The sequence below is a fragment of the Nomia melanderi genome, chromosome 8, assembly GCF_051020985.1.
Source record: "Nomia melanderi isolate GNS246 chromosome 8, iyNomMela1, whole genome shotgun sequence".
NCBI lineage: Eukaryota > Metazoa > Arthropoda > Insecta > Hymenoptera > Halictidae > Nomia > Nomia melanderi.
In genome coordinates this window covers 9,967,831-9,982,842 of record NC_135006.1, presented here as the reverse complement: position 1 = coordinate 9,982,842, position 15,012 = coordinate 9,967,831, and the positions used below count along the sequence as shown (strand labels likewise).

Genomic DNA, 15,012 nt, shown 5'->3' with positions numbered 1-15,012 from the left:
AATCAAATACGTTATTGGTATGCTTAAATATCATTATTAAGTAAATATAATATTTTTATTTTTTACAAAGTCTCTTGTTAATGTTATAAAATTGATATCAGGATATTTGCGCTGTCCCAATACTTTCTCTATTGATGGTATAAAGCCCGCAAACCATGGTTACTCGTTACAGTTGTGCTCTTGACGCAAGTCTGTTGTTATCGAGTGAACGTTACCTATCCGCAGAAGAAGGTGCAGGAGCTATCATTACGTATTGTATTCATGGTACTGTTTTAAGTTATTTAGTGCAGTGCATTTATAGAACAAACATTTCTTTTTAGTCACTAAACATTTCTGGAAAACTTCGTGAAAAATATCGGTGTTGTTTGTTTTGCATTTGAATTTCATTGAACTTATTTCAAGTGAGACATTAAAAATGTTGTTGCAGGCAAAAACACGTATTGCACTTTTTATAGTATCCATTGTTGTCTTATCAGGATGCATATATCTTGCGGTATCACAAGAACACCGTCGTGCAAAACAATCGAAAGCGCAACGGCCGAATATAATTGTTATTGTCGCAGATGACTTGGTAAGTTTATTATTGTCATCACTATTTCTGAGATAAAATAGATGTTTCATAAGCACCAAGAGAACTTCATGAGTTCTTTCGTGTAAAACTAATCATGAGAATATTAACAATTTGAAAATATTAATATTTTCAAGGTTAATTAATAATTTTTAACAATAACATCACTCGATGTTATACTGATTATTTTGGACATATCAGTGACTGATTAAATTCAAATATGATACATATGTATTAGTTCATACAAAGTTGCGAGAGTTGACGGATACGAGGCATCCTTTCGCTGATTTCGAATTTTTGGTGATGATGATATTGGAAAAAGTTGTCATTAATTTTTACAATAATGGAATGTACAAATAAATTTTCACGTCAGAAATCATTTGTCGCGTAATATTTAGGATTGTAATCGAAAGGGATTAAATGAATTTTTGTTCTTGTTTGAAAATTATTTTGAAAAGTAACTCGACATGAGTTGATCTTTTATCTTTTTAACAAAATAATCTAGTTTTTAATAGTGTTAGTTTTTTATATAATAGAAACTAAATTGCCAGCTTCTATATAACATATTTCAAAAATAAAATATATGTTCCAAGATTATTTAAATAAATACCTTACATGTAGGAAAAGTATTGATTAATCTGATTAAATTTGTACCAAAAATAAAAATTCTTCGAACCATTTCGGAAAAATGTTTTTGTAGAATATAGCTAAAAAGCTAAAAAGCTAAAAAGTGACAGAAGCAAGGGAACTCTTCCATTCAAGATGTTAGCAATGACAAAGCAAGCAAGACAAAACAGAATGCGAGTGAGGAGTGAGGTGTCACGAACGTTGACATTGAACTTTGTTTCTACGCGGCAGCCATTTTCTATGTTTACCGGATCCCGATGATTTATGTTTATCGACTACTATGTTTCCTGGAAGCACCGAGGTGGAGCATGTTGCTGATTCCCCTTGCCCCTGTGCACTTTTAGCGTTTAGGATTAATTTAGGACGTGAGAGGCGCATGCTACCTAGTAAATAATGAGGAACCAATAGCCCGCGGGCCACTTCACTCTTTTGCTTCTTTGTTGAGTAATCCCCTCCATACCCACTAGGCTCTGACGATTGCAGTCGAATTCCTCCTTTTGCAATTACTACTGTATACATTCACACACATTTGTATCAGCTGACACTATTGCAACTACAGTACGTGCCTGGCAGGTACTTAGATACTTACCTAGGTATGAAAGGGGCCGCTCACCGAAACATTGAAAGAGGAAAAGGCCACCAGCTCCCTATCTATCCGATAGGTTTATAAAACGTTAAAAACAGAAAAGATAATTTTGAAAATAGTAACAAAATCATGTCTTGTTTTATGTATGAATGGGACGCATCTATTTGCGTCACGTATATAGAGGATGTTGTCAATGTTACCAAGTTGTACTATGATAGTACCTACTGAAAACACAGTTGTGCTGAGTCTCAAACTACATACTCTTGAGTATTTGTTGGCAAAGAGATATTTTCCACTCCAATATAAATTTAACCATAGTGAAATCTGCAATCCCCTCACGATATCTCATTTTCTTCTATATAGTTGCTTGAACAGTTTTCTGCATTCATTTCTTGGTTCCAATTCGTCTCTCTGTTTTTCTTTTGTACGTAACTATTTTATTTAAAAATTAAGCGATATTACGAGAATGTCTTCATTTTGTCCTAAGTGTCATATCGAAATTAATTGAACAATAATATCATTACAGGTTTATTTACGATTGACGTTCATAAGCAGACGAATAAAAATCCCGAGAAATTTTCTGATAATATTAAAATGATAATAACATTCAAATTACGTTAAAGAATAAGATTACAATCTTAAGAATTAGAATTATGTCCGAGAAATACGGGAGAATTAACTGATTTTAACTGAGATAAACTAATTTTAACGTATTATTTATTGTGTAATTGACGCGTTTCTTTATTTCTAGTTACGTGAATATGTAATAACGCGATATAAACGATTGTTCTATTTTCCCCCGCGTCATCATCTTATCTCACCTTGTAAGAAAATTTACAGGTATACCGGTTTGTGTGCATTAATAGTTCTTACCTCTGATAGCAGAATTACTATTCAATTTCACTGTTTTCAATAGTTCAAGAACACACTATATTTAAAATAATTGTATATATTTTCTAAATGTATACTATGTTTCTGTAAATACGTTTTTTAAATTTACAATCAACCGATAATCCTGCATAACGCTGCTTCAAACTTTGTCGCAATTCAAAGAGTGTGTAAACGATACAATGACGTATTCATTATTTCCCAAATATAGATTATAACATTATAAACGCCCCATATAAGATATCTGTAAACTCTGAACGATGAACAATCATTTGAAATTATAACAGAATTGCTATCATACGTAAGTTTTAAACAGAAATTCAACATAAAATTGTATGCCCTCCTTCCATTACATAAATAAACAAACAAGTAGAACAATGGTTACTGCTAGGTTGGCGTAATCAAGCAGACCTCGTGCAAAAGTCAATTTTTTACCTGCAATTAATTCTAATATCGAAGGTATTTTACCTTTTGACCTATGATTTCTTTCACAACTGTGCTTTATAGAATTACTTTATCGTTAATAATTTACTTTAAAGGTTCATAGAATATATAATTCTATATAGAATTCTATATAAAATATAGAATTTACTGTATGTTTACTCTAAAGGTTCATTGTCGATAACAAAAAAATAGTCTTTAATTTATATTGAAAACAAGTAAGTAATATTTAGATTTGTCGAATTTAGTTTGAAACTTTTATCACGAGTCTGGCACGGTTATTATAGGACAAGGGAATAACTTCATACGCTAATGATAAATATTGAAATTTTCCTCGTTAAGGGTTGGAATGACGTAAGTTTTCATGGTGCTAATCAAATACCTACGCCGAATATAGACGCTCTCGCCTACAATGGTATCATATTGCAACGCCATTATGTCTTGCCGATATGCACGCCATCAAGGACAGCTTTCCTCACAGGACGTTATCCTATTCGAACAGGTACTTCGTTTTACTATAGATATTCGCAGTGGCATTCCTGTTAACATATTTTTACCAAGCGTGTTAACAGTAACCGGCTCCGAAACTGACCTTTGTGTGCGCATGAACGCGGTTCGATGTGCTCGATATAGAATATTGTAAAGAGAGATCGGGTATTTGCATATTTGGTGGTCTGCAGGAAAATTCTGTCCGTTCTTGAATGAAAAGAAACTAATACATTTTTCATATATTTACGAACTCCTCGTACTATGATTTATTTCTTAATTATGATCGATACAACTACTTTGTCCTAAATAATTTATTAGCAAAAGGAACAATTTTGATGCTTATCCTATGGTTATCTACACTCCGAATTTTAATAGAAAGGCAATATTTAATTTATATTAAAAAAAAATAAATAATACTTAGATCTCTCGGATTAAGTTGAAAATTTTCGTTACGAGTCTGACAGGATATTGTAGGTCAAAGAGTTAATATTTGCTGGACAATATAATTTTTTTTGTTACTAATGACCTCTTTCTAGCGTGATGGTAATAATTTGTAGATTCGATTCCTGTAGAATGACTCATTTTCTGGAGATTTGAAATGACATTATCGGACAGAAATTTCTAGACTTAATATTTTGTAAATTAATTAATTTGTTAATACGTTTATTACCAACGCTAAGAAGCGTTAATGTTTTCTATAATAATACATAATGCAATGATCTTTCACAGAAAAATAATTTTTTTGCCCACGCTTACGATCGAAAAATTGCTTAAAAAAGGAGTTAGAAAACATGTATTGTACATACCAGCTGCGAAGGGAAATTAAAACAGCCCTTGAAATTCTACGTTTCGTCGTAACATTGTTTCAAAATGAGTAAACGAAAGATGAAATTTATTTACTAAACAAGTTTTGAATTTGTATGTAGTAACTGACAGAACATAGCAGTTTATAAAATACCTTCAGTTGATACAGTGCAGTTACATATTTTCTTATGCCTAACATCCACAAGATATGCAGTATGCAAAATGTATACTTGACATAATGTTTTTGTAGAATAATTTAACGTCGAAATGAATTTCCGTCTATACATAGGGTGACTTTCGTAACACAACGTCTTCAAAGAACTCGAAAATTCTTTGCGATACACCTGCAGCTTCTAAATTGTACTCCTTTATATACCTTCCTAAATTTGCATAGAGCGTAAAGTCTAAAGTGAACTGTTGCTAAGATATTCTTAAGAACTATCATCTCTATCGATGTTCAAACTTTGTCCATTATATAATATTATAAGAACGGACTTAAGATGCTAAGAATAAGATGTAGAATATTGATATTGCGTAATATCCTGTAAGAACTATGTTTATAAACATGACTCGTCATAAACGAAATCGTGTAGCATTGAATAAGAGTCAGTAATATTCCAATTAATATCATATTTTCTTTTCATTTCATTTTCGTTGTATATGATGTTAAATAATTTATTAAATTGTTCACCATTTACTGCAGGACACCCTATATGATACGAGTATTCAATGACGCATAATTTTCCTAATCGTAAAATAATAATTAATACGTTAAATTATCTTTTTCATCTTTAATCTTGCATGATCCTGAGCATAAAATGAAGGAACATAACGTTGCATACAAAAAATGAAGGTCATCAAAACGTACGAGACCTATTACGTACCATTAAAACCTATTCAGGACAAATGCAAACAAAAAGAAATATTTTTCATCAAATCGAAAGACTTTTGACGAAAAACAATTTGAATGCTATTAAATTTCAGTGCTGTTTGCACTTCAGAAATGACGATATATTTGTAAGTGGACTAATTATATGTGAAAAAGCATGAGAATTTAGTGAAAGAGTGAGAGGAAATTAAAATTTTAATTAAGAAGGTGAACCTAATGACAGCATTTTATTATGTTAGCATTAATGTTTTTTTTTGCACACAAATAAAATTATTATTACTTATAGTTAAATTGAATGCTTACCGCTTACTTCTCATTTCTTCACTTTTAGCCGTGTAATTAGTTTATCTGACGGTTTCTTTGTATTCTACTTTGTCCTATTTTACATACATTACATGAAACGATAGCTGTTAAAAGGCCATAAATTTCTTTTAGACACTAAGCACTAGAAAACGTCATTATCAACAGTACATCTAAAAAACATCGTACTATTCCATAACTATGGTGAGATACCTCCCCCCTTCTTCGTCCAGTCAATATTAAAGTTTGATCTTGGTCCTTATTTTGAAAGTCAAACTTTTTTTAATGCAATGTATTCTATTCGTCGTTAAAAGAAAAAGGTTCTCGAAGAAGGTATTCAATCGTTTAAATTTTGTATTGGAAAAATTTTTTATTTGCAACCCGACCGTTTTTTTCTTTTTTTTGGAAAAAAATATTAAATTTTAACAGATTCTGAGACCCCTTCATATGCAAGGTATATAACTATATTTTACCTATATTCAAGCGCAGTGAGAACTTCATCTATTGTCACACATAGACACTATAGAATCACTGTTACACATCCCTATTTTCGTTTTTTCCATTTTCTTCCTTACTATTATTTAACCTACTTGCATCACAAAGCGTAATATTCTGCAATAAACGTTTGTTCAGTATTACTGAACGCGGAATAATTCGCTTCGTCCTGCAATTAGGGTGCATAATATGGAACAAAAACGAAAATAAGGATATTTAATGGTAATTCTGTGTTATGTACGTGCAATAGCACATGCAGTTCTCATTGCCCTTGACCACGGAATCTACAGGGTGTCTCATTTTAATGCATAAATGGAATCTTTGAAAATATTATAAATTCAATGTTTTCTGCTTCGAGGGGGCAATCATTTGGTGTACTTAATTTGTCTTTAGCTGGACGTTTCTCTAGAAAAAACGTACTAATCTATTTACGATGGAAATCTATGAAAACAGAAAAAATTGTAATTGAAACATTTGTTAAGTAACGAATAGTTCTGGACATTTATAGATCATAGATTACAAAATGTATACCGTATATAATATAACATTCATAGATTAAAATTGGATGCTCTGTATACAAGCACAATATATATATATAAAGTAATTTTGAAAGTTTATTGGAATTTCACATTTTCTTCCAAGAAAATGATTAAGTTCCAGCACATTGTTCTCCTGAAACATTTTTTCCTGATAATTAAATGTATTCATAATTAAATAACAATAAAAATATTTGATCTTGAAAATAAAGTATCATTGATCCGATTATTCTATGCGCAGCTGACATTTACTTTTTTTACAATCTGTAGAAAAAGAGTTACTTCGCGAGTTTCATGAACCGAATAGCGTGGTTGTAGCTTCTCAAAGTTTCTGTAGAATGTTACGAATGTTCAACATATTGAACGAATATTCGTATATTGTCAATAGAGGGTTAAAAACAAAGATTTGTCAGTCTGTTCCGGAGAAGTAATTTTATGTTTACTTCGTAACCTGTATCTTTCTATGATAGGTATGCAAGGATATCCTCTAAAAGCCGGCGAACCACGCGCAATACCATTGAATGACACTCTGTTGCCGGAATATCTACAAAAATTGGGATATAACACTCATCTGGTAGGGAAGTGGCATGTCGGCTACTATACTGACCATCACACGCCGGCATACCGAGGTTTTGACACTTTCTTTGGATACTACAGTGGATATATTACCTACTTTAATCACACAATTACTCAAGATGTGAGTATTTTTTTTTAATTTTACAGAAGTTAATATTGTTTCTTATATACACTAGTGTAAAGATAAATTATTATTATCAGAGTTATTTTTAGAAGTTTAAATGATGCAATATTTAAGTAGAGTTTAATATGTTAAGCACTAAATTACGAAATTGTTTTAGCTGTACAATTGTTGAGAGTTCTAATGTTTCTTACTGATTCAAGATTCATTCAATTTTACTTCGTGAAATCAATTGTAGTGTTCGGTATCGGTGAAATTCGACTAAAAACTGAGCAAGAAACGTGAATATTAAACCCTTATTAGTTCATTACGAAGACTGATAAAAATTCTTATTTTTAGAAGAGCAAAACTGACTCTTTTCAGTAACTTAAAGAATTTAAACAAAGTGTGAAGGCATATTTTTTTTCAGAATCACACAGGGTACGATTTGCATTACGATATCGCCGGGAAACTTTCAGTCGATCATAATCACGAATACATGACTGATCTTATAACGGAAAGAGCTGAAAATATAATCTCTACGCATGATCGCAAAAATCCTCTTTATCTGCAATTGTCTCATGTGGCGGTCCACTCTTCCGATTCGAAAGACGTGATGGAGGTTCGAGATGCGAATGAAGTGAACAGAACTTTAGGTTACATCGAAGATTTTGATAGAAGAAAGTTTGCAGGTGCTTATAACTATAAATTATATGTATATATTTTACGTAACACTCTAAATCATATATGGAATGTAAAGTTTAAGAGTATCCACCATTTCTTGTACACTTCTAGAGTTCTAATAATTTAAGTTAATAATTTAAAGTTAGTCAGCATTTACTCTGCTACAAATTATGATAAAAGAATTTTGTTAAAAATGTGTTCTTTTTTCAGTAAAAAATCCAGAGCACCCTAATTTTTTGTTTAAATGACACTATTGTTCATTATTAAGGTTATAGCTTTGAACTCAGAAAGTTTATTGCATTTGTTATGTGCATACACGTCGATGTTGATTAACTTTTGTTTCAAACATATTTTTGTGGGATTATTCGAAATGCCTAAAAAATATTCGATATTGTTAAGCGATACATCCTGTATATTAATCGTAATGTATACTACTCTATTTTCAGGTGTAATGACCGCTTTAGATGAATCTGTTGGTAGAGTAGTTAAGGCATTAAAAGAAGCAGAAATGCTAGAAAATTCGATTATTGTCTTCATGTCCGATAATGGTGCACAAACTGTAGGCTTCCTAGAGAATTTCGGATCGAATTATCCTTTGCGAGGGGTAATACAACTATAATAATTATTTTTCAGTTTTCTCACTTGCGGTTGGTTCAATTTGAATCTTCTCATATCGTCACATTTGAATATAGTTTTTATGTGCATCGATGTGAGTATTAAAAAATACTTTGCGAATATTTTATCTTTGAAGGTCCAAAGAAGTGTAAATGTAAATAGTTTTGAACATGCTTTCTTTTTAATACAACTTTATTGATTGAGATAATTCAACTTTTGATATGCGTAACCTTCTTGAATGTAGAAATATTCAGAGTATAAAGAATTTGCTATTTCTTTGTTCTAACTAGCACGTGCCATATCAACGAACGAAAAAAATGTTTACAACACTGATTATGACATTACATATTTTTACATATCAACATGTTATTCTACATATCAATAAAAAATCTTCGTTTTTCGAATTCGATAGCATTTTTAATATATTACAAAAAGATTGTCAGCTAAAGAACATTTTTTCTTGGTAAATTATCAAATGGATTCACCATAGATTTAATTTGATTTTTTTACTTTCTTATTCAGTTACATGCTTTGCACCTAAAGTATACGCATCATTATTGAGTAATGTCATTTATTATACAGTAACATAATTTACGAGATTCAAATGATTATTGTTAAATAATTTCGTGAACTTTTAAAATTTCCCAAAGTTTCTTTCTGCACAAAACATTTGATGTTACGATTTTCAGTTAAAGTTTACACTGTTCGAGGGCGGTGTTCGTGGCGCGGCGTGCGTTTATTCGCCGTTAATAAAAACAGCCTCCAGAATTTCGAATGATTTGATGCATGTGACTGACTGGTTGCCAACATTCTACTCTGCCGCGGGTGGTAATTTGGAAGATTTAGAGGGAAATCTCGACGGCGTTGATCAGTGGTCCACACTTGTTTCCAAGAAGCAAACTAAACGTTCGAGTGTCATGTTGAACATCGACGAGGTAGAAAAAACTTCAGCAGCTATAATCGGAAAATACAAATTGATAAATGGTAATTAAACTTCACGCTTTGATTTGTAGTTTTTAAATTCGCTGAACGTGTCATTATTGTAGGAGCAAGTCCTCAGTACAACGATTATTATGGTGACAGTGGTACCGACAAATCCTATCCAGAATACAATGTATCCAGCGTTTTAACATCGCTAGCAGGTTCTGCGATCGATAAAATATCAAAGTCCACTTTAAAAGTTAAGGATGTAGTTGAGCTAAGGGAAAAAGCGAGAGTAACGTGTGAAAATGTTACAAAATATCCAAAGTGTTTCGACAGATGTTTGTTTAATGTATACAAAGATCCTTGCGAGAGTATAGATCTGTCATTAACGCATCCAAAGGTTTGTAAATATTGTCTTTATATAATACCTATTATACAATATTAAAATACCATTCTTTTTAAGTTAAATTTTTGTTTTGAAAGAATCTATTTTCGTCAGAAGAATAAAGGATTCATTTGGAAACAGAACTACATGTAATTATAATATATATACAGTGGAAAATTTGTTACTTGAACTACCATAAATTATTATCCTGTACTTAGGTTTATCTTAATTTCCTGAAATTATATTCAATGATGAAATTAACTTTTATTTACATTCCGTAGATATATAATAGGTACTTGCAAAGACGTGCAATTGCAAGACTTGATCACATTAAAGGTCAATACTGTCCGCGACAGTACTTACAAAACACTTCAATTAGTTTTTCTGAACTTTCGTTAGTATACTTTTAAATGTCACGATATGTTACGATCGAGAGTTATTATAAGTACTTATTATTCTCTACAGTATATATATATATTCATACATTTATTATAAATCACCTATAGAAAAATAACTTTAAAAATATATATATTAGCTTCGACTATTTGGTACTGCCGTTAGAAAAACGTGCCGTTCGTAAAAGGTTAATTAATTCTTATTACGTCACAGTTAAAATCACAGTCACATACTCTGCATAAACATACATAAAAGAAAAAGCGTATTAATGTCATTTTTGCAAATGTAAGCTTGATATTAGTTCATTATAAAATCTCCTTCTACATGCTGTTTCAAATTTATCAATTATTTACTTTTAAAGAATTATTTTATTTGCAGGTCGTTATTGAACTCAATAATTACATTGGAAAATATATGAAAGTTTTGGTACACCAAACAAACAAACCAGTTGATCCAGCGTCCTTCCCTGAACATTTTAACGGAACATGGATGCCTTGGATAAAACTGCCGGATAATGATAACCCGTTAGATTTAGTTTCTCATGTATCGTTACAAGTAAACGAAGATTTCATCGGTCACTAAACAATTGTTCAATTAAATTGCTACAACCAAAATACCAATCAGTAATAATTGTTTGCTCTCATCAAAGATATTTTTAAATAGTTGCAATAAGTATTATTAAAGTGGAGGAATTTTTATTTATGCGTCATGCAAGTTGAATGACATAATTTCTCTTATTTGATGCAAAATAAGAAAATAGCTATTTATTTTTTGATAAATGCAATTATGCATGCATTTTCTGTAATGTAAAAAAGGCTATGAATTCTTGTAAAATATCATAAAAACAAATGCGATTGTCCTAGATATTATGTAAAAAATTTGTTGGAAGATATTTAAATATATTTTACAGGAAATAAATTAAAGGCAAATATTTATCAGTATTCAACTTTGTGAAATAAATCGAAGATACATAAACATTTATCACCGTTTTATTCTTTAAAGCAAATTGAAATAACTATTTTTTTCTAGATAAGTTGAAGGGATACATTTATCAACGATTTAAGTGTTTCTATTTTACACCAACAGCGTTGGTGTCTTCGTAAATCAACGGTCGTAGGAAGAAGTGAGAAAAAGTTTACGGACGAAGGGAGACTAGTTTCCTTTTTTAGTGATGTTATCATTTACAAATTATGCAGATAAGACACTGGTGTTGCAGAGTATCCTGATGTCTGTTTAATTGCATGATATCAAATTAATTAATCTGTGTTTATATGGGCATGCAGCTTCCAGTGACTTTTTTAGTATCTATTCGACTTGTGATACGAGGTGGCTATATAATATTATAAATCTTTTCCGACGAACACTTTGTATAAATGTTTAGTTCATTACTATTATTCTTAACTATTCCAACAAATCAGAAACTTTATTTTTACTTTGCTTATAAAATGAAAATTATGAAATAATGAACAGTCATTTATTTATGAATGGAAGAAACATAAACCAATATTTGATTGTCATATTGCACACATATGTTTTACCAATTTTATTTACAGAAGCAGTCTTTCTATCGTAGAACATCAAAATATAACATGCTGTATAAAGAATGAAATTTCTTATAATTAATTATATTATATTACCCTTTTATTCCAATATATTATCTCTGCTTGTCAAAATTAAAACTGGTAAATATCAATAGATTACTGTTATCAATTTATGCATAATAGTCATAAAATTTTGTAATCAAATTAAACGTTTCATTAGTAATGATTTTAGTATTATGAATGGTATTCTGTTCGAATGATAAGAAACCGGATAAACTTATATTAACATAGAAATTTCAATAACAATGTCAAAAACTTAAAACATTTATAAAACTTGGTATCATCATCAAGTTAAACAACAAACTTTTTCATGCTTTCTATATTTCTAAAAGAAATCAAAATAGTACACTTAATTAAATCAGCCATCCACAACAAAGGAATACACAATACAATCATATAAATAGATAATCATCTGCATAATTTAAAGTCATTATCAATTATCCAATGAGATTGACGCAATTTGAAATATACAATGAAGAAAACAATAATACCGTGTATAAACTATAATATAACATAATCTCAAATTAATGAGAAACAAACGAAATAATAGTAATACTTATAAATGTAATACAATAAAATCATAAGGTAATAAAATGAATGAAATATAAAAAAAAAAACAAAATTTTACATTAATATGAAGACTTTTCTACTTTCTGAATTTTTCCCATTAAAATCTCATCAATGTATTAACGAAACATTGTAACTAAATTCACATAACGTCAAAGTCCTCTGGAATTATAAAATGAAAGTAATACCGTGGAGTGGGGTATTCGCGAAGATTTAATGTTCCGCTTCCTTTATTTCGCTCTTTTTGCTTCGAAAGTTGGTGTTACGGCTCATTTAGCAATTTGGTTAGGAAAGACACTGTCGTATAAGGATGCGTTAGCTTAGTGCGTAATTGCGATGGGGGTTGATGCGAGAGAGGCTTGTGGAATGAGAGGTAACTTTTGCAATCACGGGGAGGGTTTGAGGTTTAAGTCGCTTTTAATAGCCAAGCAGCTGTCGCCGGATCTGTTTGCCCCCTTTTTATGTTAGACGTCTTCGACGAATAATGGTAGGGAATAATCTGGAACGAAAGAAGCGACCATCCTTTGCAGTCCTTCGATAATAAACCGTTTTTAACTCGTTCTGTGCTTCTTCTCTTTGCGTACCACCAAACCGTATCCACCGTCATTTTCAACACAACCAGTGAAAGTGCAAACGTAATTAATAGGTACATTCCTCCGATGATGCTTGCCTCGCCGTGAATCATCGAAGCATTTCAAAATAAACAGTTTCAACGTTTATTACGTTTTAAAAGTTTCGCAAATATGAAATTCATGCGATTTGTTACAAAAATGTTGCACGGCGTTTTATAGGATTGAATGTGTTCAGTTGTGGTTTTATTAACTCTAGCCCTCGTCAATTAACTACCGCACTCGTCAGAATGATGGGTTTTTGTTTTCTTATTTCGCAATTGTTGATATCTGGAAATGTTAAAGATTTGAAATGATTTTGAAAATAAATAGTTTCACTTGAACACTGTAATGAATACGTAGAGAAACTGAAAATAATCTATTGATACCATTGTTAGAAGGATTTCATATTAATCGTATTAGACTAATGTAATATTAATTATTAGATGTATCATTAAAGAGACTATTGTGTGCAAGACATTATTCGTTTTTAATTTTATTCTTATGCGTGATAAAAAATACTGAGAGTTTACGACGGAATTCGAAATTAAATTTGACTTGTTAGGTACATGTTAGGATTTACTTTTTATTTGCAGTTTCTAGCACAACTTTTTGAATGGATTGTAATACTGTTTGTTTCATGATGCGGATTAAAAACGCCTGCAGATAGGCAATCTGCTTGTAAGGATGCATAACTGGTTTACTTCTTCCATAGTGCTCGAATATTTCACTAGAACTATTTTCCTATGTTCGTTAACATTAACTTATGACATGAAGATTACAGTTTCTTAACGCTAAATATTGTAAAAGGAATGAAGAATATTTTGAAAGAGTTTGGGATGTTGTGAAATAATAATGTTTGCTTTTTTGTCTTTAGAAATGTTAATGCAAATTTTACTTTTATAATTTATATACGTAAAAACAAGATCTTTTCCAAGAAGTACTGTTTAGTATAAGTTTACAAATATTTACATAATAAATGGCACGGTTACCATCTAATTATCTAAACTAGATAATTCGAAATTATTGATTAAAGTCTAAGAATAAAGGGTGGGACGCTTTAAAAAATATTTTGAAATTAGAAATTAGTTGATTAATGAGCTTGATAAAGGAAAAGAAATGTATTATTTTTATTAATTTTATTAGTGAAAAGTAAGTAATATTCTGCTGAATTTTGTACCTTTTAATTATTTTAATAAGTTTGTAAACTGATAATTATTTTAAGAATTTCATAATGCGATCTACTTTTCTCCACAAAGGGTATAATTAAGGTGAAAACGTTGAATTAATATTTTCATTCACGCTCTTGGTGATGAATGACAATTATATTAAAAAAAGTTTTCTTCTTTTCAATGAATTGAGGTTCGATTTTAGTCGGTATGTCATTATGAAATTGCTATTAGTAGCAAGTTATGTCTACGACGTTGTCATCAAGTAGAATAAAATTATTTTACAAAAACGTTCTATGTGCTTAACACTAAACGTACCGGTACTTTATATGTAAGTACCTAGTCCTACCGTAATCAGTAAAATAACTGGTTAGAAAGCGAAGGTATACAAGTTAGACGATAAATTTTTCTTAATGGAAACAGAAACAAAGGGAAATCCGAAAATTGAGAAACTGATTAACCAACCAACATAGAGATTGATATCAAGTTAAATGAACGAAAGAAAATGTAGAATTTTAAATAAAAATTAAAAACCGGTCATTAGACCTGTCGCGGTGCGTTTAGTGTTAAACGTTGATTCAAGAATCTGCACGAACTTTTTCAAGTACCTAATACATACTTTTAAATGGCTTTTCTCGTGTATACACTTTTCTGCCCGCAATACAGTTTTTTGGCGTAACCAAAGGTAGCATATACATCGAAACACAAATCGAGATAAACGAACACAAGTAACTCTGTAAAAAGAGGGCGGATAAGTTCGAACC

General features: G+C 30.8%; 1 protein-coding gene and 1 long non-coding RNA gene across 5 annotated transcripts; one reads left to right on the top strand and one right to left on the bottom strand.

The window, feature by feature from the left end:
* Positions 1–140: 140 nt before the first annotated feature.
* LOC116427571 (arylsulfatase B) lies at positions 141–11,273 on the top strand. 2 transcript variants are annotated; one of them, XM_031978074.2, is made up of 9 exons: positions 141–264; positions 477–571; positions 3,453–3,612; positions 7,094–7,320; positions 7,730–7,991; positions 8,430–8,587; positions 9,288–9,582; positions 9,645–9,922; positions 10,682–11,273. In XM_031978074.2, exons 1-9 carry the CDS (start codon positions 156–158, stop codon positions 10,883–10,885), a joined length of 1,788 nt encoding a protein of 595 aa, XP_031833934.1. In that variant the 5' UTR covers positions 141–155; the 3' UTR covers positions 10,886–11,273. The 2 variants fall into 2 exon arrangements, with proteins under 2 accessions (XP_031833934.1, XP_031833935.1); XM_031978075.2 differs by having other exon boundaries at positions 180–264; positions 428–571; positions 10,682–11,272.
* Positions 564–4,737, bottom strand: LOC116427575 (uncharacterized). 3 transcript variants are annotated; one of them, XR_004235113.2, is made up of 4 exons: positions 4,558–4,737; positions 3,497–3,649; positions 1,785–2,213; positions 564–1,704 (listed from the first exon to the last, which is right to left on the bottom strand). It is a non-coding gene; the product is annotated as an uncharacterized LOC116427575 (long non-coding RNA). The 3 variants fall into 3 exon arrangements; XR_004235112.2 differs by having other exon boundaries at positions 564–2,213; XR_004235114.2 differs by lacking the exon at positions 4,558–4,737 and adding an exon at positions 4,406–4,551 and having other exon boundaries at positions 564–2,213.
* Positions 11,274–15,012: the final 3,739 nt, after the last annotated feature.

Excerpts from the sequence above, each read along its gene's own strand:
- LOC116427571 (XM_031978074.2), top strand. The coding sequence starts at position 156 with ATGGTTACTCGTTACAGTTGTGCTCTTGACGCAAGTCTGTTGTTATCG. Across the intron at positions 8,588-9,287 it reads CGAATTATCCTTTGCGAGGG|TTAAAGTTTACACTGTTCGA; the intron begins GTAATACAACTA and ends TACGATTTTCAG. Across the intron at positions 9,923-10,681 it reads TGTCATTAACGCATCCAAAG|GTCGTTATTGAACTCAATAA; the intron begins GTTTGTAAATAT and ends TTTTATTTGCAG.